At 41.2% G+C, this 25,882-nt stretch overlaps 1 protein-coding gene across 2 annotated transcripts in view; it reads right to left on the bottom strand.

Annotated features, from left to right (window-relative positions):
• Positions 1 to 5,881: 5,881 nt before the first annotated feature.
• LOC126457551 (AP-4 complex accessory subunit Tepsin-like) overlaps positions 5,882 to 25,882 on the bottom strand; it is a 145,974-nt gene continuing 125,973 nt past the window's right edge. The window contains exons 3-4 of one of the 2 annotated variants that reach the window (XM_050093958.1): positions 12,476 to 12,516; positions 5,882 to 7,705 (exon numbers count right to left, since the gene is read on the bottom strand). In XM_050093958.1, coding sequence (XP_049949915.1) covers positions 5,885 to 7,705; positions 12,476 to 12,516 — 1,862 coding nt within the window. In that variant the 3' untranslated portion in view covers positions 5,882 to 5,884. Of the gene's footprint in view, positions 7,706 to 11,890; positions 12,517 to 25,882 lie in introns of those variants that run through there. The other variant, XM_050093961.1, reaches the window with a different exon arrangement.

Here is a 25,882-nt window from a genome sequence, read left to right as displayed (position 1 = left end):
TATCACATCTTGTGTCTTATTGCTCTACCTTCTCACACCCTGTGGAAGATTCATTTCCACAGAATACTTCAGTAAACACCCCTACTCTCATCTGTGTATAGCAGTGAGATCACATTGTGGATAAAGAGGTAAATGTGTTCTGTATTGTGCCCTGTGTCTCTGAACTAAAGCTGACAAAGAGGTAGTTTCTGGATACAGTCCTTCTCCAGAGCATAGAACTTACAAAAATGTGGGGCATGGTACTGGGGAGGGGGAGTTACCTCACTGAAAATGGGATTGGTCCAATAGCTTTGCTGGTAATTGCCATTTCCTATTTGCCTGTTTGCTCCATAATGACTCTTCTTTTTGGTGAGTAACAATCTAGCCTCGTATAGCTGCTTATATTACCTACCACTGAATATAAGTACTATTAAGCCCTGATGTATGTTCATGAATGTCACGTTGATTCCTCATTCATAAAATAACAAAGACAGTCTTTTATATTGACTACACTGTGAATCATTGTATAGAAAATTAGTTAAAGTTTCCTAGTACAGTTACAAAATGCTCTAAATGTCAGTTGATGGGACAGAACAAAACTAATGGACGTCTTCAAACACAGTCACTCTAGATAATCCATTCCTTACACAGTCATCTGTATCCAGCCATGAGAAATTGCACTATCATGTAAATAAAAAATGTGTGTAAGTATAATGATATGCATGAAACAGAAATGGATTCCCTCAAATGAGCAATATAGGAAACGTAACTATGTGAAAAATACTGAGAAGATCACAGACCAAGTAGTGTTGACCAAGAAGTGTTTAAAAACATGTCCCTTCTACACTCTATGATTACTTCTTCTAGGTGGCAGCAAACACTGCACCTGCCAATAATACAGCAAATACATAAGCATTAGATTTTCCTTGACAGATGCTGTTTGAAAAAACTGTTGCATCTTTTAGCAATGACAGTCTTTCTAATTGACAAGAAGAGGGCCCCAGTAGTAGGATTGACCTTCGAAACCATTTATATGGTGTGTAGGTTAGCGTCCCAGATATTACACTCTGAAGCAATTCATCAAAATGGGCCCTTGTTTGTCAGTAATATACAAAAAAGAATTTTGTGTCATTATGGAGTGCCTTAAAAATAAGTATTTTGCAGCTTTGTAGTGTAGTGTAGTGTAGTGGTTACAATATGTTCCTGATGTGCAGAGAATGTTGTGGGTTTGAATCCTCTCAGGTACATTGAAATTTTATATTATGACTTTGGTCACTATTCTCATTCAGTTAATTCATTTAAATATAAGTTTCTTTATTTATAATTCATTGTCATGTCATTTTAATCATTGTATTAATTTTATTTGTCCTCAGTTTTTCTTCCTGTCATTCTTTTTTTTTCATTTGTATTCTTTGTCTATGTGATTTGAAGTATCTTTTTCTGTATTAACTTACATTCAATTTCTTTCAATTTATTATTTTATGTATTTGGCCATATTTTTGCATTCATTATTTATATTCCTCATTTCGCTTGAATTTAGTTTATTTACAATCCTTTACTGTTCTTTATATACATTAATGACTTACCATTCCACATTGATGAAGATGCAAAGTTAGTTCTTTTTGCTGATGATACAAGTATAGTAATAACATCCAAAAACCAAGAACTAAGTGATGTAATTGTAAATGATGTTTTTCACAAAATTATTAAGTGGTTCTCAGCAAACGGACTCTCTTTAAATTTTGATAAAACACAGTATATACAGTTCCGTACAGTAAATTGCACAACTCCAGCAATAAATATAGACTTTGAACAGAAGTCTGTAGCTAAGGTAGAATTTTCAAAATTTTTAGGTGTGTCCATTGATGAGAGGTTAAACTGGAAGCAACACATTGACGGTCTGCTGAAACGTCTTGAGTTCAGCTACGTATGCTATTAGGGTTATTGCAAATTTTAGTGATAAGAATCTCAGTAAATTAGCTTACTATGCCTACTTTCATTCACTGCTTTCGTATGGCATCATATTCTGGGGTAATTCATCATTGAGTAGAAAAGTATTCATTGCTCAAAAACATGTAATCAGAATAATTGCTGGTGCCCACCCACGGTCATCCTGCAGACATCTATTTAAGGATCTAGGGATCCTCACAGTAACCTCACTGTATATATATTCACATGTGAAATTTGTTGTTAATAATCCAACCCAGTTCAAAAGTAATAGCAGTGTGCATAGCTATAACACCAGGAGAAAGGATGATTTTCACTATGCAGGGTTAAATCCGACTTTGGCACAGAAAGGGGTAAATTGTGCTGCCACAAAAGTCTTTGGTCACCTACCAAACAGCATCAAAAGCCTGACAGATAGCCAACCAACATTTAAAAATAAATTAAAAGAATTTCTACATGACAACTACTCCTACTCATTGGCTGAATTTTTAGATATAAATTAAGGGAGGGGGAAAAAATCAACTTAAACATAAGTGTCATGCAATATTTTGCGTAATGTAATATCTTGTGCAGACATCTTTTATTAACCTGACACATTCCACATCATTATGAAGTGTGGTATTCACGATCTATGGAACAAGTATTAATCTAATCTAATCTAATGTCTTTTTCCAATTAAATTTTCATTTGTGTTGGCCAAAGCGCAGCTACAATTTATGTTTGAAATGTTTGTATGACAGTTACTATCCAAAAAAATGTATATCTTGTAATGAAAAACACATTTTAATCACTTTGAACAAACAGTGTAAATAGATTATCTCATCTTTCGTTTTTTTAACCAATAGATCTGCATTTACAAATGTTTAAAAATTATCATAGGTAAATAAAAATAATTAAAATCACGTGCACGATGACTCCAAATGAAAAGAGAATGATAGCGAAGAAAAAATTTAGAGCAAATAAAAAAAGTTTACATAATGGTGCAGCAGATGACTAAAAATTTAAAAAAATGCTTTATACCAATTATTTGAATAAAAATGATAATGAAAGTCATTTCAATAAAAATTTAATATTAAAAAATTGAAAGCATCTGATGAGGTTCAAACCCACAACTTTCTATGTGCCATGAATGTATCTTAGTCACTCTGCTAAGCTACTATAGATCACATAATAATTATTATTTGCAAATGAGGGCCCACTCTGATGAATTGCTTCAGGTTTTGAGACCTGCAACTGTAACCTACACCATCTTATAGATTGTTTTACCTGTGGACCTCTCCTTGTGAGTATTAAAATTTTTTGCTGATTTGGTAACACCAAAATGAGCAGCCACCGTTGTAGTAGGTGTTGTGGCGCAACAAGCCTGCCACGCCACACTGGGAAGGGAGCCGAAAGAAAGGCACGCGTACACATACACCGACTGGCGTCAAGTCTGGAACAGGATAACTATTGAATGGTAGCAAGAAAAGTACGTAGCTGCTTTATACTTAACTTTTATTCTTTGATGAATACAGCGTTCTTCTTGAGACATTTATACGATAACTCTCAAACTAGGTAAGGCTAATGGCGCCTTGCTAGGTCGTAGCCATGGACTTAGCAGAAGGCTATTCTAACTGTCTCTCGGCAAAGGAGAGGAAGGCTTCGTCCGTATTGTCGCTAGCAATGTCGTCGTACAACTGGGGCGAGTGCAATATCGTATCTTGAGACCTGCCTTGTGGTGGCGCTAGGTCTGCGATCACACAGTGGCGACACGCGGGTCCGACATGTACTAAATGGACCGCGGCCGATTTAAGCTACCACCTAGCAAGTGTGGTGTCTGGCGGTGACACCACATTCCTCCCCCGCAAATCGGCGAACGGTTGTGTGATAAGGCTTCCGCCCGCTGTGGGGAGGACCCCATGTTGACGTATTCGATGAGGTGGGGAGCCTAACAACAGGCGAGGCTGTGCCACCCGCACCCGGCCATTCGGTCCGAGGGGATCTAGGAAACGCCTGAAAACCTAGTCCAGGGTGCACGTCAACATGCGGTGTATGCGCCCGTAATGAGACAGGAGGGGCCGAAGGGTCGACCTCCATTGCGTCGGGGTACCCGACGCGCGATGACGTCCTTTGGTCCGGAGCGGGCAAGAGTTCCATGGCGGAGGACGGCGGGTCACGGGAAGCGATCGGCGGCGCGTGACCCAGGGAGGCGCTTGGTGGCTGCAGCGAAGCGTCCACTGAGGGCGGCGCCGGCTGGAGAACAGGCGGCGGCGGCGCGTCGCCATGGGGCAAAATGGAAGGCATCGTCGGTAACACCTGGGGATGAGGCGAGCCAGTAGATGGGTCCCCAGGGCACTGACCGGACGGCACCGTCGCTGAAAGCAGACGGGGAGCAGCAGAACCCGTGCGACGACAGAGGCGCAGCTGATTGAGATGCCGACGCACCTCACCAGAGGCCCCCAAAACCAAATACATCGCGCGGCCGAGGCAGCGAAGAATGCACCCTGCGAGCCAACGCCGTGAACCTCGATAGTTGCGATAAAATACAATATCGCCTGTTACAAAAGCAGAAGTCTGCCGCTGCACAGGAACCTGATGCGGCGGATGCAGCAAAGACATCAAGGTTCGATGAGGACGACCATGGAGCAACTCAGCCGGCGAGCGACCATCTCGGGGCTGAGAGCGATACGAAGACAAAAAGAGCAACAACGCGTCCTCCCGAGAATGCAACTCTTTCAATTTCAACATCTGTGACTTGAAAGTCCGGACCAATCGTTCAGCGGCACCGTTTGACTGAGGCGAAAACGGCGCGGATGTCAGATGTTGAATACCATTGGCCTGGCAGAATGACTGAAATTCTGCGGACATGAATTGTGGGCCATTGTCGGAAACAATAGTCTGCGGAAGACCTTCAATGCAAAAGATAGCAGACAACGCTTGGATGGTGGCGGAGGACGTCGTGGAAGACATCCGGACAACAAAAGGAAAATTACTGAAGGCATCGACCAGAACCAACCACCGAGCATTCCAGAATGGACCAGCAAAATCAATGTGCAAGCGTTGCCAAGGGGAAGTGGCTTTTGGCCATGCCAAGACTTTCCGCGGCGATGCGGATTGTTGTTCGGCACACGTCATGCAAGAAGAACACATATTCGTAATCGCAGAATCGATTCCGAACCAAGTACAGTGCTGACGAGCAAGTTGTTTCGTTCGCACTATACCCCAATGTCCTTGGTGAAGAAGCCGTAAAACAGAGGACTGTAACGAACGTGGGACCACGACTCTGGACTGATCATTATCAGAACGCAACAACAAAACACCACGTCGAACAAAAAGTCTCTCCTTGTGAGCAAAAAATCGGCGAACCAACGGATCCGCAATCCGAGACTTTGACAAAGGCCATTGCGTAGCAACAAAACGCAAAACAGCAGCAAGGACAGGGTCAGCAGCTGTGGCTGTAGCTACACGACAAAAATCAATCGGAAACGATTCGACCACGTTATCGGTTTCCGAATCAATGAACATGCAAGCAAGTTCGGAAGAATCGAATGCTCTATCCTCAGCAACAGGCAAACGGGACAACGCATCGGCTTTTCCGTGCTTAGCAGTGGACCGATACAAGATATCGTAGCGGTACTGCGAGAGGAAAATAGACCAGCGAATGAACTTCTGCGCTGTACGTGGAGGTACAGGCTTGTTCGGATGAAAAAGCGATGTCAAAGGTTTGTGGTCTGTGATGATGGTAAAGTGACGACCATACAAGAAATCATGGAACTTAGTAACACCAAACACGAGAGCCAAAGCTTCTTTCTCTATCTGGGAATAATTTCTTTGCGCAGACGAGAGCAATTTTGACGCAAAGGCAATAGGGCGATCATGCGAGCCAACTTTGTGCGCAAGCACAGCACCGATCCCGAAATCCGATGCATCTACCATCAACAAAAGGGGTTTCCGGGGATCGAAAGGCGTGAGGCAAGTATTAGAAAGCAACGCCGATTTCAACTGGCGAAAGGCGCGTTCGCATTCCGTTGTCCAGAGAAACGGAACCTCTGTACGGCGTAAGCGAGGAAGCGGAGCTGAAATGGAAGAGGCATTGCGCACATTCACTTACACCTTGTGATTCTATATCCTTTAACGGTCGTGCGACCGCATCACGCAATGCGTGGGGAACATTGCGCGCTCGGAAAAATTTCGGTTGCGCGTGGACTTTCAGTTCCAATTGTGCTTCATAGTTCTTAGCGCAACCAAGGCCCGGTGCAAAAATGTCTGCAAATTCTTCACATAACCGAGCAACACTGTCTGAAGGCACAGTCTGATTCACTGATAGGACCTGATTTACAATAGACATGTTAAACAACTGAAATAAATCTAAGCCAAACAAGTTCACTGCAGTAGAAGAACGAAGAACGTAAAATGACACAAGTTTTGTTTGTCCTTTATATGTTGCAAGAAGAGTGCACTGTCCTAACACAGGGATCGGCTGTCCTGAATAACTTTTTAGCGTAACATTTGCGGCACGCAACGGAGGTTTGCCCAGTTGTTTGTACGTGTCGTGATTGAGCAATGAAACTGCAGCTCCGGTATCGAGCTGGAACGGTATGACCTTGCCATTAAAGTCCAAATCTACTAAAAGTTTATTGTCCTGCTGACGACAAGAGCGACTGTTTTGTGCAATTTGAACATACACTGGTACAGCATCACTTGCTAATTGACGTGATTTCCGGCGACGTCGACGCACACTTTTTGTGGGACGAACACAGTCACTGTTAGAGAAAGTGTCACTGGACGAAGTGGAATTAACGACATGAATGTCCATGGGCGAAGGTCCACGAGCCTGAGTGTCCTTGGTTCGATTCCGGCGCGAAGCAAAGGGCCTGGAATGATTGTGATTGTCTGATCTGAGCTTTTTCTGGCAAACACTTTGAACATGTCCTTTCTTATTACAGAAAAAGCAAATAGCTTGGCGTGATGGGCAATGTTCACGCGAATGTCTAGTAGCACACCGCGGGCATGATTTCACTGCATTTGTGTGCTGGCGCGGCACACCTGCTTTAGAGCGTGGCGGCAGCTGCGTTGGTGTGCGCGAGGGCAGTTGACCGGGCCGCGTAGCGCGAGCGCGCCCGGCGGGCCGGTTAATGTTACACACAGCTGGCGAAGTTTCAAAAGATTCCTGAGCACAGTCAAGTGTGTCTTGTCCATCCAATATGTCTATCACTTGTTGAAGGGAGGGATTAACTAGTTTCAAAATTTGTTCCCGTATGCGAACATCAGAAACGTTCTGTGCAATCGCATCACTTACCATTGTATCTGAATAAGAAAGGCCACAGTCACATTCAAAGGCACAGTCCCTAGTAAGTCCTTGCAATGTTGCTACCCACTCCCTATTAGTTTGACCGGCCGTACATTTAGTACGAAAAAACGTATACCGTTTTGCAACCACATTAACTGTTTCTTTGAAATAGGCATCTAAAGCAGACAAAATCTCATCGTAGGACAGAGTTGCTACGTCGCGTCGGGGAAACAATTTCACTATCACACGGTAGGTGGACACACCGACACAAGAAAGCAAAAATGGCTGCCGCTCATTACCTTGAATTCTGTAGGCGGCTAGGTGAAAGCCAAACTGTCGGGACCATTCTGGCCACGACTCTTGCGCTGGGTCGTAGTGCCTAAAAGGCGGTGCAACTGCGAGTTGTGGCTGCGGTAGCGGTGAAGCGGCGGCTGCCGCATCGTGTTGCAGTGCACGTTGACCCTGGACAAGCTGTCCAAGGGCATCCAATAACGCCTGCGTCTGCTGATTCTGCAAGCGATAAAATTCGGACAGTACATCTGGAGAGTGTGGCGAAGCCATGACACAAATAAATCAGAGCAAAGCAAGTAGAAAGAACACTTTTCTCGTCGCCAATCTGTTGTGGCGCAACAAGCCTGCCACGCCACACTGGGAAGGGAGCCGAAAGAAAGGCACGCGTACACACACACCGACTGGTGTCAAGTCTGGAACAGGATAACTATTGAATGGTAGCAAGAAAAGTACGTAGCTGCTTTATACTTAACTTTTATTCTTTGATGAATACAGCGTTCTTCTTGAGACATTTATACGATAACTCTCAAACTAGGTAAGGCTAATGGCGCCTTGCTAGGTCGTAGCCATGGACTTAGCAGAAGGCTATTCTAACTGTCTCTTGGCAAAGGAGAGGAAGGCTTCGTCCGTATTGTCGCTAGCAATGTCGTCGTACAACTGGGGCGAGTGCAATATCGTATCTCGAGACCTGCCTTGTGGTGGCGCTAGGTCTGCGATCACACAGTGGCGACACGCGGGTCCGACATGTACTAAATGGACCGCGGCCGATTTAAGCTACCACCTAGCAAGTGTGGTGTCTGGCGGTGACACCACAGTAGGGACTATAAAATGGCAGCACATGAAGAGATTCAAGAACTTCCCAATGCATTTTTAGTAAAGGATAACTCATGAGGCTAAGGAATGTAACCACACTTCTGACACGATTCCTTTGCACTCTGAAGAATGAGAACAACAACAGGATATTGTGGAGTGGGCCAATAGGCTGAGTGACAACTGAATCAGTCATTGCAGAATGGAGATAAGGCGAGGAAAGGAATTCAGCTTTTGAGACACTAAAAGAAAATGTGTTTATTCTTCCAATAATTAAGTAATATTTGTAGCCCCATTTCTCAGGCTAAGTTTAGTGCTCAAGAAGCTTAAGTGTGCAACAAACCATGTTTCCAGAACATAATTTTATCAAACCTTGACTTACTCAATTTGTGCAAGGAAGTGACAGATAATGTCTTAAGAATGTTTCGAAATATGTGTTTTTAGCAAGTATAATTGAAAATGAAAATGGCTAATTTAAAAAAAAAAAATAGAAAGTATACAAGTGGCATAACCTAAATTTCACACTACTTTTCAGTTTATTTTCTCCTGTAAAAAGAACATTATGGTACTGCATACGAAATAGAATCTATTTTATTGTTCTCCAATTAGTAATAATAATAAAAATAATAATAATTGGAACCAAACAATGAAAAGTCCAGGATGGAATGTAACAATATTAGAGGAGGAAAGATGCCACTCACCATCTAGTGGAGATGCTGAGTCGTAGATTCTCACAATTATAATATTCGGCCTTGCCCAAAAAAAAAAAAAAAAAAAAAAAAAAACCACACCACACACACACACACACACGTGTGTGTGTATGTGTGTCTATTGTTGACCTGCTATATGGTGAGTGGAAACTATCCTTCTCTAATATAATATAGGAACATTAGATGCAGTAGATTCTATGTTACTGTTCTTCAATTAATAATAATAATAATTGGAACATTAGATGAAGTATTTATGTAAATCAATAAACAGTTAAGAGTAGTACAAGATGAAATAGTTTAATGTTAAAGAACAAGTCAGACTTCGACTAACCATTTTTACATCTTAATAGTTATTTCAGTCTTATTTGCAAATATTTCAAAGCGAATCCACAGTTAGTTGGAATATTGGATATGTGCAGTGTTATCTTCTTGAACATAATGGTCAGTACATTTCTTACCACAAGACAGCCAATTCAATATTCTTCAGAGGAGGAACTGTGTTCTGTTGAAATGTACTGTTTCACTCTGTGATTGTCTTGGAGGTTTTTTTCTATTAATGGGAATTTTCTCAGCTAAAGCTTTAGGTGAGGGCAACGCTACCTATACAGTGCAGGTTTTCACAAAGAAAATATAGGCCAAGTAATTTCATTGCCTTTGTAAACATTAGCACTTACAAATACATGTGTACCATTTGAGTAAACAAATTCACCAAATTGTGCTGGAGAAAACATTATTTTCTCTTTATATTTTGATCCCAATTGTGACTATTGAGCAGTAGGTTCTCTTGTAAACTTCTGGCAACCAGTCTTTAAACTTATGAACATAATTAGAAGTGACTGCTTTTACATCTGATTTATTGTTTACATTTGGGTGGATGACAAAGGCTTTATACTGTTCTGGCATGTACACCCTGTCTGATCTTATCTCATGGCATTGAAGCCAAGGTTGATGGAAGAAATGAATGACCTGGTTGTGAGAAATAACAAGCAATCTTCGAAACCATCCCATGTCAAATGACTCTACGAATTTTTATTTTTACCCCCAAAGTAGTTGTAAAAAATATGCAGTTCTTTCACTGTTTAGAGGATACTACCTATTCTGAACATAATGAAGCAGAACTTAACATACCTCATTTGGAAATTTTGCGGCCAGTGCCTTATAGATGTGAACAGAAATGTGCCTTATTGTCTTTGAAATTATGATTACAAAATATGGTCCACCCATAGTTGCCTATAATAAAATTTTTCTTGCACTAGTATATTCAGCAAAGGAAGAATCTGTATGAAATTAAAATATATTCAAAGTATATCACCTCGTTCTTCACAGTTTTCCTGCAGATCTTTCATTTTTTTAATAAAATTAATTATGGCAACATTTATAAATCATAAGTTTTCCAACAGCTGCTTTCCTGGAAGATTTACACAAATTTCAACTTTTTTTAATTTTAACCCCCAGCTCACACATTCACTTATGGTCAGCCAAAGTGCACAGGAAAATGTTCACAGTATTAATTTAGATAAAACCCATAGTTCTCACCACTACCAGTATTAGAGTATTTTGCATTACAGTTTTTTTCTCCCCTATAGAGAAAAGCATCTAACACTTTACTGTTTTGATGCAATAGTGTGTATCTTTAGCTGAGAAAAACTGAATATGTTCCTGCATTTTCCTCTTGTATGGTATCCATTCTTCATTCAACCACCCTTCTGTCTTTGAAGAGTTCTGCCTGTTAGAGCAAATTACCCAGTTGCTCAATTTGCTTCCTCCTTGTACTGTATAGACTAGCAAATACTTTCTCAATCTCTGGCCTTGGTTGTCTTGATTTTATTTGTCAAAGATCTGTTAGTTTTCGAAAGTGAATATCCTGTTAATTTTAATTAGTGAACAAGTTCTTTGTTGTAACTGCATACATGGAATCTTCATCATTTAGTCTTTCAAAACATTATTTTGTATCTGAAAAGATTAAAACTTAGGTGTTAATATTATATTGAGCCTTTTAGTGTAACGAAAAGATGGCCATACCCATTCGTGAACTGTGTCCAAGTTTAGGGTGCAATCCTTTCTTAAGGCAGTTTGCTTGTACTTATCCACATGGTTCTTTCCTGTTCTATGGCTGACTGTCCGCTCCTGGTAGCTGAATGGTCAGTGCGACGGAATGTCATGCCTAACGGCCCAGGTTCGATTCACAGTTGAGTCAGAGAATTTCTCCGCTCAGGGACTGGGTGTTGTGTTGTTCTTATCATCATCATTTCATCCCCATTGACACACAAGTAAGTGGTGTCAACATGAAAGACTTGCACCAGGCAAACGGACTACCCGACGGGAGGCCCTAGCCACACTTGCACCAGGTGAACGGTCTACGTGCCGGAAAGCCCTAGCCACAAGGCATTTCCATTTCCATATGGCTGACTACAGTCTCTCTAGCCCATCTGACTTGTTGCATACTGTAATAAATGTAGCCATGTTGGAATTTCTCCTCCCAACCGAAATCTACAATACCACTTTTTTTTTGGTCATGTTTGAACTCCTTTTTATTTATAAAGTATTTAATTCATGATTCTGGACAGCTATAAAGTTTTGTATTACTTGGACGAAGCTTTATGACATACATATTTTTCATTTATATCAATAGTTACTTATGCTACAGTATTATACCATGAAAATTAGTTGGACAATAAATAATAGTAAATGCATGTAAATCAAGATATTATCACTTACTCATATTGTGCAAAGTTATTTTGATGTTGTTCAAGAAGCTTGTTGCTATTTGTATTTTCATCAGTTTAACAATTGATATCAGATCAAATTTATGAGGGTAATCCAAAAAGTAAGGTCTCCTATTTTTTTTATAAGTACATAGACCTGTTTATTTCTACAATGGTTTACATCAGTTTACAGCTTGAACATTTAGCTATTTTTCGAATCACCATTTCTGTTGGTGCATTTCTGTAGACACTGTCTGTGGCAGTTTTTGTATGCCCATGTCATACCAACTTGCCGCCATGCTGTTCAGAAAGTTATGAACTTCTTCTTTCACCTCGTCATCAGAGCTGAATCACTTTCTGGCCAAATTTCTTTTAACCTAGGGAACAGGTGATACTCACTGGGTGCCAAGTCAGGACTATAGGGTGGGTGGGTGATTATGTTCCACTGAAACTGTTGCAAGAGCAACGGTTTGCCGAGCGATGTGTGGACGAGCATTGTCATGGAGAATGTGTACGCCCTTGCTCAATGTTCCTCTTCTCCGGTTCTGAATTGCCCGTTTAAGTTTTTTCAGAGTCTCACAGTACATGTCAGCCTTAATTTTAGTCCCAGCGATTCAGCTCCGACTACGAGGTGAAAGAAGAGGTTTATAACTTTCTGAACAGCATGGCAGTGAGCTGGTATGACATATAAAAAATCATATTCTTCAAGCAAGTAGTTATTCTTCAAGCACGTCATTTATGAATCCCAGGAACTATTGAAATACCTTTATGCTATGGAATGAAGACCACCGGACACTGAAGCCATCTGCAAGTTAAATACATAATTAAAAATATGTGTGAAACCTTTATTAATAAACATTGCTACCAAAGTGATTATCCCTCATGTAATGCCATCAACTTTTAATAATTTCAAAATAAGTAATATAGGAAGGATCTTTACTTTACCTTTCTATTCTTGATTACTTTTTGTGATAAATCACTTTTATTGCACTTACGTTTACCACTAATCAAACACACTTATTTCTGTGATTGCTTGCTACATCCAGCTTATTTATCATTATGTGTATGCCATCAGTTACTTCAGTGCAGAAATGAGACAAGTCTCTGACTGATCCAAATCCTAAAAATGAGCAAGGTGCCTGTGGTAGTCTGCACTTGATTTAAAAGTTAAGAGACTTGTCCTGTTCTTGCACAGAAACTTGTACAATGTCAAAGAAACTTACAGTGCTTTTAATGCTCCCCTGCCCCCAATTTTACTTTTGCTGTGATTAACTGAATTGGAGCTATGGCCTTCTACAAAAATTTTAGATTTTAGTGCCAGTTTATCTTGTTTCTATCTGTTCAAAATGCAAATAAGAAACAACATACTGAATGTGTGTGTGTGTGTGTGTGTGTGTGTGTGTGTGTGTGTGTGTCACTGCTTCTTTCCATTCATGTACAAAGCATGGGAAGAATGATTGTGCAGATGCCTCTGTGCACACTGTAATTAATACCGTATTTACTCAAATCGAAGCCGCACCTGAAAAATGAGACTCGAAATAAAGGAAAAAAAATTTTCCGAATCTAAGCCGCACCTGAAATTTGAGACTCGAAATTAAAGGGGAGAGAAAAGTTTTAGGCCGCACCTCCAAATCGAAACAAATATGTAATATGAGACACAATTTAGGTCGAATGAAAGACGATACAGCTACAGTAGTTTGATTCGAGTCGTAAGCTTAGCAGTTACGCTTTACCAGGTAGCCATTGCTATGCGTCAGACGCTCCGTTCGTATTTATACGGGTACCCTTCCTTTTTCAAGTGCTTCGTCTGGTTTGAATCGATTGCTTATTTTTCTTTGATCTGATAAGTGCCGTTTTCTTTGTTATAGGCGTTTACGTCACTCTAAGCTAAAATGAATTACTGTACTGTGTCATGCCTTGTTTGTCACATTCTGATAGAGCGTGTTTACGGCCTGTCGCCGCTCGCGGCATGGCTTGCTTTTGTGCGTGCTACCGCCGCTTACAATAAAAAAAAAATAAAAAAAAAAGGAGGAGAGGAATCGTCTCAGTGAAACAATGGCAAGAGACTGCTATTTGTTGTTACTTACACTGCTGCTTTCTTTGATAATGATCAACAAGAACCAAATAATAGACTGCGTATGATAGAACATGTTCTGAACGAGAGTTAGGCGAAAATTTTTCTCCGTTTGAAAATCTTTGCGGCCGCTTCTTTAGTACATCAAATTCTGCACAGAAATTAGTCATCTTAGATTTAAAAATCTAGTCAGTTGCCGTGCTTCATTTCTGACTGTATCACTATTAGGCATAAGAATAATACGTATATAAACATGACACGATACGTATATTCTTCCGCGTTTGCTGTTGTCTCACTCTAGTTTCGTAGTTTATTAGGCAGACAGAGTTTAAATGAGATAGCAGCAAACACATGGCAAAATGTTTATATTCGTATTATTCTTATGGTGAAGAGAATACTGCATGTGATTGCATTTCATCAGGTTCCTATTAGCAACCATCTCTTCTCACAGGTAGAAAAAAAATTCAGAACGTAGAGTTGGCCATATTGACAAACATCCCCAACAGTCTTGCCAGTCGGATTTTCGTAGTACATAGAAATTCTGCTACATTCGAAGATGAACAATACGGAATTTGTATTTACTTCGTTGGATAATGTATGAAAATGCAGTGGTCGAAACTCGGGGCGGAGAAAAAAAAAAGCTCGTCTTCCACCCTTTTTTTTAATTTATTTACTGACGCAGAGGTTTTCGCGCCAGTATTTATCTTTGCAAAGCATGCCTGTGTAGCGGTACATATATTCGACGGCAGAAGTTACTTGTGGCGGCACCTACCAACATTTTTCAGAACTTCCGTTTGCTTTGCACTCGATTCTAAGCCGCAGGCAGTTTTTTGGATCACAAAAACCGGAAAAAAGTGCGGCTTAGATTCGAGTAAATACGCTAAATAAAATAAAAATCTTGGGCTTGCGATCCCCGTGGAAGTGGTACATAGTGGTTTATTAACCATGTAGGAAAAGATAAATTGCTACTTACTGTAAGTCAAATACACATCAAGTCGCGCGCGCGCGCGCGCGCACACACACACAAATGTCAACTCCAGCATTTGGTGGTCGTGTGTGCGTGAGGTGTGCCTCCGTGTGTGTGTGTGTGTGTGTGTGTGTGTGTGTGTGTGTGTGTCTGGTGAGTAGCTCAATCTATCTTTTCCTACATTGTTGATATTCCTACCTGGTGTTTTCATTGTTTGATTATAGTGGTTTGTATGATCACGTAAGATCAATCAACTTAAAATATTCTAGATATTTTGACAAAGCAGTTGACTAGGCTCTGGTTCATTGATAGAATGGGAAAATGCAATCACTCTGTAGAGGATTTCCATCACAAAACACTCATGGGACTCATACCATGTAGGAAAAAGGGGATATTGGCTGTATACAAAGAAGGGCAGTGCAAATGCTCACAGAGATGTTGAAAATACTAAACTGGTTTTCATCCTATATAAGTAAAAGAATGTAGTGTGCTACATTAAGAAGTTTAGTGAGTGTACACAATGAAACAGCATCTTCAGAATCAGGAATAACCATTCAGTTGTACCACACGGATCAATATTTCATCTGATTCTCGTTATACATAAATTATCTGTCAATCATATACCCAAGAAGCAGTAGAAGTTCTCTTTCCTTATTATGCAAGAATTGTAATCAAATCTAATGGAGAAAACAATAATTTTTAGAAAATTAATATCTGTTTATCTGCAGACTTTCAATAATCTTAAATAAAACACAATACTTGGAATTCTGCACTGCACAAGGCATGACCACACCATTAAAAAAATTAGGGTACATCAATAAATGAAACAGAATATGCTAAATTCTTAGACACTTTTATTAATAATAACATGATGTCAAACATTACAGATCTTAAGCCACTGAGCTCCATGACTTCTTTGGCACAGGTATCAGATTGTGGAGATGAAAATGTCAAAAATGTTGTGGACCGTCTATGGTCGAACCCGGGACTCCAGTTGACAGAGCTGAAACCAGGCCCCACCGCGCCGTTTGTCGTCAGGAGGCCGAGCACGTTCAATAGCGTCAAGGGGCAGTGCAGTGTGATACAGCGGCGTTCAGAAGTATTCCTTTATTAAGCTAGTTTACAGAAGCGTAGTCAGCGCACCGCCCACGAGTCTGGCTGCCTCAGCACTCCTGGACTGCCGACACCGCTGCTGCGGTCATCAAGGCTGCCTGGGGGTGCTCGCTCAGTTACCGCCTGCTGAGGCATAGCAACTGGCGCTGCTCTACTGCCTGTGGTTCCGGAAACTGTTACGGTCCCTGGTCCCTGTCGCGCTCCGCCCCGTTTGGCCAGCTCTGTCCAACCATGGGACATAAATTATCTGTCAATCATATAACCACTGCTGCTCCCAGGGCAGGACCGGACTCAAACCTGTGCCCTCCTGGACGCCATGCCGCAACTTGCCCCTATTGGTGCTCACTGGATGGCAACACCCGCCACCGTCCCTAACGCTGTTTCAGCACTGCTGCATCTCCTGCAGCATACGCCTCACTTGAACCCCAGTACGCTAGATGGGAAGCGAACATGGCCTGTCCTGGACCGGCTACAGACCACTGTTACTGCCCTCCTTCAGGCAGACTGTGGAATCTCAAAGTACCTGGCTGCTGTTCCATCCCACCCTGGTGTTGTGTCCACGGAGGCAGAATACAGCCCAAAAAAGTACAGAGAAACAAAGTACAGGTTTACATGGAATATTTACAAAATTGTCAGACTGGCCCCTACAAGCGTAGACCAGCACAGGTCCGACCCGACTCAGGAACACACCCTCTCAAGCTAAAAGTGCCTGACTATTTATACAGGTTTATTACAAATGATTGAAGCGGTTTCACAGCTCTACAATAACTTTATTATTTGAGATATTTTTACAATGCTTTGCACACACATACAAAAACTCAAAGTTTTTTTAGGCATTCACAAATGTTCGATATGTGCCCCTTTAGTGATTCGGCAGATGTTCAAGCCGATAATCAAGTTCCTCCCACACTCGGCGCAGCATGTCCCCATCAATGAGTTCGAAAGCATCGTTGATGCGAGCTCGCAGTTCTGGCATGTTTCTTGGTAGAGGAGGTTTAAACACTGAATCTTTCACATAACCCCACAGAAAGAAATCGCATGGGGTTAAGTCGGGAGAGCGTGGAGGCCATGACATGAATTGCTGATCTGGATCTCCACCACGACCGATCCATCGGTTTTCCAATCTCCTGTTTAAGAAATGCCGAACATCATGATGGAAGTGCGGTGGAGCACCATCCTGTTGAAAGATGAAGTCGGCGCTGTCGGTCTCCAGTTGTGGCATGAGCCAATTTTCCAGCATGTCCAGATACACGTGTCCTGTAACATTTTTTTCGCAGAAGAAAAAGGGGCCGTAAACTTTAAACTGTGAGATTGCACAAAACACGTTAACTTTTGGTGAATTGCGAATTTGCTGCATGAATGCGTGAGGATTCTCTACTGCCCAGATTCGCACATTGTGTCTGTTCACTTCACCATTAAGAAAAAATGTTGCTTCATCACTGAAAACAAGTTTCGCATTGAACGCATCCTCTTCCATGAGCTGTTGCAACCGCCGCGCCGAAAATTCAAAGCGTTTGACTTTGTCATCAGGTGTCAGGGCTTGTAGCAATTGTAAACGGTAAGGCTTCTGCTTTAGCCTTTTCCGTAAGATTTTCCAAACCGTCGGCTGTGGTACGTTTAGCTCCCTGCTTGCTTTATTCGTCGACTTCCGCGGGCTACGCGTGAAACTTGCCCGCACGCATTCAACCCTTTCTTCGCTCGCTGCAGGTCGACCCGTTGATTTCCCCTTACAGAGGCATCCAGAAGCTTTAAACTGCGCATACCATCGCTGAATGGAGTTAGCAGTTGGTGGATCATTGTTGAACTTTGTCCTGAAGTGTCGTTGCACTGTTAAGACTGACTGATGTGAGTGCATTTCAAGCACGACATACGCTTTCTCAGCTCCTGTCGCCATTTTGTCTCACTGCGCTCTCGAGCGCTCTGGCGGCAGAAACCTGAAGTGCGGCTTCAGCCGAACAAAACTTTATGAGTTTTTCTACGTATCTGTAGTGTGTCGTGACCATATGTCAATGAAAGGAGCTACAGTGAATTTATGAAATCGCTTCAATCATTTGGAATAGCCCTGTACTGTTTTTCCCCTCACTTCTGACGCAGTGTCAGAGAGAGACAGAAACTATGGCAGGTTCCTTTGAAAGGGCATGGCCGAATTTCTTCCCTGTCTTTCCCTAATCCGATGAGACCGATGACCTCACTGTTTGGTCTCTTCCCACTAGCAATCCAATCCAATCCTTAGTAACACTCAACTTTTTAATTTATATTTGTTATTCTGTAATCTTTCTCGGGGGTTGGCAATACTTTATTATTGAGGAAGATTGTGCTATAAATATGTGCATTGTTGTTGCATTGTGAAAGAGGGAAGATTAACATTCACTGATTATTCAGCGTGTTTGAAAATGTTTACCCGTGGGAAGGAAATGGTTCATTCACTGCAGAAACAGGCTGGCATTAACACAAGTAAGTGGATTTCTAAACCAGTATAGTAGCTTTCATTTTATAAGACTAAATAAACTGTAGTCATATAGGCCTCTTCATAAAAGTTGTGTCAAATTGCACTTCTTGTAAAACTACAGAGACAATAATTAAGGATACTGAATATTAAACACAATTAATTTCTACAAAACATTTTATTGTTTATTTTTAGATGAATGCAGTGATAACAATTTAATATTGTCTTCACAGCTATCCAAACAAGATAAAGTACAGGGTGTATTGGAGGGAGCCCCTGACAAACCATCAATGAACAAACTAGCATCTTCACTGTCCGATAGTTTGGATTATGATGATGACAGTGATCAAGACAAGACATATGTACCAATTCAGAAAGTGAAAGCAGCCTCGATGATGAAATAATAATGAGAAGAAAAAGTCACGTTACTAAAAAACTAAAAGTCTCTCTTGATTCAGATCAGCAGGAAGAATACATTGCGTAAAATGTTCCTGCAGACCTTATGGTGGAGAAATCTCTTTCAATAGATGGAATTGAGCAGCCTTCTACAAGCAGTGGCAATGGTGAAGGCACGGCTATTCAACATTGTTGGGCTAGAGCACTGCGCAAGGAACGAAATGTTCTTTTGCATACTGGACAGTTGTACATTAATGTTAGTGGGAAGGAAGTATGTGCTAGAAAGATGAAAGCTCTTACACAGTGCAAAAAGAAATGTTTTCTGATTCTGGATAATCATATTCACAAAACTATTTTTTCGCAGTACTGGGGTCTCGGTACACATGATGAAAGAGTTGTGTTTATAACAAAGCATGTCACTACTAAACATGTGGCAACCAGGAGACCCAGAAAGGAAACATGTTCTAGAAACAGGAGTGAAACCCATGAATACTGTTTTGAAATCAACGATCAAAGGAAACCTGTATGCAAACAGTTTCCTCAGCACACTAGACAAGGATGAGAAATTTGTTAGACACGCCATTAAAAATAAGACTAAGTACTACTGGAACACCCCCCCCCCCCCCCCCCCTCCAGTGACAGGTGTGGAAAACATACAATGAAACATAAGAAGAGTGAGAAAGAATTGAATGACGTAAGAGCTCATTTATTGTCTTTCCCCCTGTATGAAAGTCATTACACCAGGAGGAGCAATGACAAGAGGTATCTCCCTTCTCATCTGAATTTGCAAATTATGTACCAGTTATACACAGAGAACAAATCAAAACCTGTATCCAGATTTATCTAAGAAACGGAATTTCATACCTTGAAACTCTCCTTCAAAAAACCCGGAATAGATACATGCCACAAATGTGATGTCTTACGTATGAAAATACAAGTTGCAAAAGAAACTGGTAATACAGCAGATTTACTAAAGTACTCAGCCAAACAAAACCTACATCAAGAGGCAGCTGACTTTGCTTACTTATCAAAAGCAAAAGACAAAGATATGTGTAAGCAAGATGATTCTAAAAAATGTTTCAGCTTTGATCTGCAGCAATGCCTTCCTACACCACGACTTGGTTCTTCCGTAGCTTTCTGCAAACGTCAGCTGGGGACACGTAATTTGACAGTACACGTAGTAGTGCAGGACAATCCACCAACTATATGTGGCGTGAAGCTTTAGCTGGTAGGGGAGCAAACAAAATAGCTTTGTACTTATACATGCATTTGTCTAATATGCCCATAAATATTGCAGAAATAATCTTTTATTCTGACACATGTGGGGGTCAAAATAAAAAAAAATCCCATATTGCAGCAATGTTCATTGATGCTTTGAAAGACTTCCCTCACATCAGGGTCATCAATCATAAATTCCTAGTTGCTGGACACAAGCACATGGAATGTGACATCGACCATTCCATGACAGAGAAACGGAGGAAAAAATGCAAGGCACCAGTTTACTATCCTCATGATTAGTACCAGTTGGGGAGGAGCACTGGCAAAAAACAATTCAACGTTGTTAAATTAAACAAGGATCAGTTTTATGACTTCGCTGGACTGCTCAAAACTAGTTTTATTTCTAGAAGGAAAAACAGATGGAGAACATTACTCATGGCATGTTGGTCAATGGCTGCAGTATACTAACAATGAAGGAATGGTCAACTACAAGAATTCCTTGGGTGACGAATCTTTCAAGATGTTGAGTTTCAGAAGAAGGGGCAGGCCATCAATGGACCAAGTAGAAAGGACATACAAATCACTCGTGCCTATATCCAACGAAAAGGAGGAGGATTTACTTCACCTGCCACCTCTTATACCACCAGTGTTTCATGACTTTTATAGAGTCTTCCTACAGATCCTGATGCAATTGCACAATATCCAGATCTAAATGAAATTGAGTTGGAGTAGCATTCTTGTTGTATCGCATTTGATTTATTTATAACATCAGGCTGATTTCTGGAATAACTGAATCTACAATATTTTTCTTGTTCATAACATCCATAACATGTTATAGAAATTTTTACACAGTATGTACTTTCTTGTTTAATATTTAGTGCTACTCATATAATGTTGTCCGAATGTGATAATTATTTGCAAATAAAGTTGTTTCATCTCACACTCATTAAGGTCATAAAATTATTATGCAAATGGGCTGGAGCACATATCTACATTTACGGGATGAAAAGGGGGGAAAAATAAACTTAAGAGCCCAAGAAAATTTGGGCCATAAAATGGGGAATATTTACTATGTAATAATGTGTTATAGTCTAAATACATACATACACTCCTGGAAATGGAAAAAAGAACACATTGACACCGGTGTGTCAGACCCACCATACTTGCTCCGGACACTGCGAGAGGGCTGTACAAGCAATGATCACACGCACGGCACAGCGGACACACCTGGAACCGCGGTGTTGGCCGTCGAATGACGCTAGCTGCGCAGCATTTGTGCACCGCCGCCGTCAGTGTCAGCCAGTTTGCCGTGGCATACGGAGCTCCATCGCAGTCTTTAACACTGGTAGCATGCCGCGACAGCGTGGACGTGAACCATATGTGCAGTTGACGGACTTTGAGCGAGGGCGTATAGTGGGCTTGCGGGAGGCCAGGTGGACGTACCGCCGAATTGCTCAACACGTGGGGCGTGAGGTCTCCACAGTACATCGATGTTGTCGCCAGTGGTCGGCGGAAGGTGCACGTGCCCGTTGACCTGGGACCGGACCGCAGCGACGCACGGATGCATGCCAAGACCTTGGGATCCTACGCAGTGCCGTAGGGGACCGCACCGCCACTTCCCAGCAAATTAGGGACACTGTTGCTCCTGGGGCATCGGCGAGGACCATTCGCAACCGTCTCCATGAAGCTGGGCTACGGTCCCGCACACCGTTAGGCCGTCTTCCGCTCACGCCCCAACATCGTGCAGCCCGCCTCCAGTGGTGTCATGACAGGCGTGAATGGAGGGACAAATGGAGACGTGTCGTCTTCAGCGATGAGAGTCGCTTCTGCCTTGGTGCCAATGATGGTCGTATGCGTGTTTGGCGCCGTGCAGGTGAGCGCCACAATCAGGACTGCATACGACCAAGGCACACAGGTCCAACACCCGGCATCATGGTGTGGGGAGCGATCTCCTACACTGGCCGTACACCACTGGTGATCATCGAGGGGACACTGAATAGTGCACGGTACATCCAAACCGTCATCGAACCCATCGTTCTACCATTCCTAGACCGGCAAGGGAACTTGCTGTTCCAACAGGACAATGCACGTCCGCATGTATCCTGTGCCACCCAACGTACTCTAGAAGGTGTAAGTCAACTACCCTGGCCAGCAAGATCTCCGGATCTGTCCCCCATTGAGCATGTTTGGGACTGGATGAAGCGTCGTCTCACGCGGTCTGCAAGTCCAGCACGAACGCTGGTCCAACTGAGGCGCCAGGTGGAAATGGCATGGCAAGCCGTTCCACAGGACTACATCCAGCATCTCTACGATCGTCTCCATGGGAGAATAGCAGCCTGCATTGCTGCGAAAGGTGGATATACACTGTACTAGTGCCAACATTGTGCATGCTCTGTTGCCTGTGTCTATGTGCCTGTGGTTCTGTCAGTGTGATCATGTGATGTATCTGACCCCAGGAATGTGTCAATAAAGTTTCCCCTTCCTGGGACAATGAATTCACGGTGTTCTTATTTCAATTTCCAGGAGTGTATTTGGATTTAAAAGAGGATTGTGAACTTTATTGTGGCTCTCCTAAAAAAGTCATAGTTTTGACTTGAGCACCTTTGACCCTGCGCCAAAGATATGTAGAGTAGATTCTAGAACATCTTAGAGATAGTTCTTTAAACAGTTTGGCATACTGACAACAGCCCGACTGTATACTTTCTTCCTTATGAAGTTTGTTGTCAACAGTCAATCATAGTCTGAAAATGACAGTAATATTCATAAATATAATACTTGAGAGAGAAATAGGTTGCACTATCCATCACTCAGTCTTAGTTTTGCAAAGAAGAGAGGATGACGTTTTCAGCCACAAAAATCAACCACCTACCTACTGATGTACAGACTTTAATAGATAGTACAATTAAATAAATGCAAACTGAAATCATACCTGCTTCACAGCTCCTCCTACTCTATGGAAGAATTTCTGAATATGTAATAGTTGATGTGATGTGAAATTAAATAATACTCATATAAAATCAGGGAACGAAATAAATTAACAAAAATGACATATGAAGCACTGAGGAAAAAATGGGACATAGAAAACTGTGGATGACAGACATCATAATAGACTTAGTCCAGGAAAGGAATACCATAAATACTGGAAAACACATGGTAGATCAAGAAAAATTACACAATAATGCAGATAGGTTCAGGAACATTGGTTTAATGATATGTGCAGGGGATGAAATGAGTAATAAAGTCTACAGGAAGATTGAGATATTACAATTCAAGACAATGAGAAGTTTTGTGGTTTTATAAAGGAAAAAGACATCATCATGGAAGAAGGAGAAGTAGTGTTAGCAGATGAGTTCTTTTAATTATAAAAATAGAAATGAGAGCATAGAAAGCTCTAGTTCCAGATGACCTGCCAGCTCAGCTCTGACAGAATTATGGTCAAAAATGAAACAAAGTTGTAAACTATTACGGTTATCGGTCTCTTCCAGATGGCTTTGCAGGAAGTAAAGCAATATTCATTCATAAGCAAAGACTGCTCTATTTACAGAACACCAAGCCCAATTTCATATGCAGCAAAAATAAATTCAACATAAAACATAGCACAAAATGCAGAATAGAACTTGAAGAGGATCACTTTGGTTTTAGACAAAAATCAGGAACAAGAGAAGCCTTCTAACCACTCAAGAGCTGCTAAAGAAAACATTGGAATTAGTGATACTGAGATGACCTTTACTGGTATAGAATGAGCATCTGACAGAATTAGCAGGAAGACACACTTGAAGATCCTGAAAGATACACTGAAAAGATAGAACATTATCAGATATACACAAAAACCAGTGGGAGAGCAATGTAAAGTCAAAATCAGAAAAAGAGTAAAAGGACATTCAGTATCATGTTATTGTTTTAATCTTTTCATCACAAAGCTATGAGACTATACGAAGAAAAAACCACATGGAGTTAAAGTGAACTGTAATTCAAATTCACTGTATAGATTTGCAGATGATTTTACTGTAATAGATGATAGTGAAAAATATTTGCAGAATATACTTCCTAAATTTTCAGCAACCACGAAAAAGTTTGAACTTAAAACTAATAGTAAAACTCTGATAATTATGATAGTAAGCAAATAAAAATGACACCTGGCACCTAAACTAACAGAAATAAACTGGGATACTTGATAAATTTTATTATCTAGGCACTTAAATTACAAAAGACAATATACACAGTATGTAAACAAGAAAAAAAAAACACAACTACTAAATGTGCTTTCAAAGAAAGAAGACAACTACTGGTAAACAAGTTGTTAAGTACTGAAGAAAAAATCCAATTTGTTAGGGCATTCATCTGGGTTGTGCTCCTGAAAGACCATGAAAACTGGGCACTCGTTGACAGGAAACACTTAGAAGCGATGAGAATGTAACTTTGGAGAAGACTAATGAAGACTAGCTGGACAGGAAACAAACTGAATTAGATGTTTCGAAAGATATCATTGAGAAAAGAAATCTTGCAGCATATATCCTACAGAAAAAAAATAAGGCTGTGTGAACATTTATTTAGACAATAAGGTTTAAGGTTTTAACACACACACACGCACACACACGCACGCGCACACACACACACACACACACACACACACACACACACATTGGAAGGTAAAAATTTAGAAAAGAAAACCAAGAGGTGGCCAAGAAAGAAAATAGTGGAAGATCTATTAAAAGAAACAAGCTGTTGAATTTATCAAAAAATTATAAGGTCAGCACAAAATGCAGAAGAGTGACAAATCATAGCTGATTATCATGATGTTTCACCATAAGTATGGTATACATTACATTGCCATGAGCTCTGGTGTATGCAGTGTGCTGTTGTGGTTAGAGTCTCTGGCTGGCTTGCTGCAGGCTGCTGGTTCAAACCCAACCATCAGTAATTTGTTATTTTGTATTTTTTCAATTCTGGGAGGTTCTGTAAATATCTGTTGTTTGTAATGTTTGTATCTATGGAATATTGATGGTTGTATAAATGCTAACATTCTGGAACACTTGACGTTTCTTTTTATAAACAACTGCACACACTGTTCAGATCAGTTCTGTTCTGGCTGTAAGCTGATGTCAGTAATAAATATGATTTCAGTTCCAAGTGTTGTAACACACTGACAATTCTTCCTCCAGATTTGGACTTCATTGTGCTTTCGACATGGCATTGTTTGGTGGAGACATCAGGTACTTCGAAACATCTGGATCATCATGCTCCTATTAGGCAATGTAAAAATGGTCACCTACATGGACAATAGCCAGAATACAAGCAGTACATCAATAATAAGGTCCATATATGCAGGAAACAGATGGATTCCAAAAGAGCAGCAAGTCAGTTGCACAGCACGCATCCATCAGTATTTTCTGGAGTTGTTGTTTGGGACCCAGCAAAATGGCTGAAAGGATTCAACTGAGTTGACAGATACAACACGTGGGATGACATGATGTGTTTAGCAAATGTATACTTTCACTTGGATGGCACAGCCCATCAATGGTTTGAGAACAATGCAGAGCAGCTCAGTAGCTGGGACAAATAAACTTGAGCTGAAGAAAACATTTGATGACAATCAACAGCTGGTTTGTGTAGCAGAACAACAATTGAAAAACAGGGCTTGAGGCCATGGCAAAATGACACAGGCATAAGTACAGAGCGTTTTGGCCCTTTCCATTGTGGACACTCTGGATGTTGTACACTATTGTACAGAAATAAGACGAGTGTTCAACAACTATTATGCCACAAGGCATCAACTACCTTAACAGTCCTATTCACAGCAGTCAACTGCAGGCATCATAGTTGACTGTAGGCAGAAATTCATTGCCTTACTCAACATCCCATAGTCATTCCCTGTTGCCATAAACAAATACCATTCCACTTGCCAGCTGCCAAATCAAGGAAAACTAAGTGAGGCAACCATCATGGACAACAGTTGC

Source organism: Schistocerca serialis, chromosome 2 (assembly GCF_023864345.2).
Source record: "Schistocerca serialis cubense isolate TAMUIC-IGC-003099 chromosome 2, iqSchSeri2.2, whole genome shotgun sequence".
NCBI lineage: Eukaryota > Metazoa > Arthropoda > Insecta > Orthoptera > Acrididae > Schistocerca > Schistocerca serialis.
The sequence above is the reverse complement of the archived record's forward strand: the minus strand, read 5'-3'. Positions and strand labels throughout refer to the sequence as shown.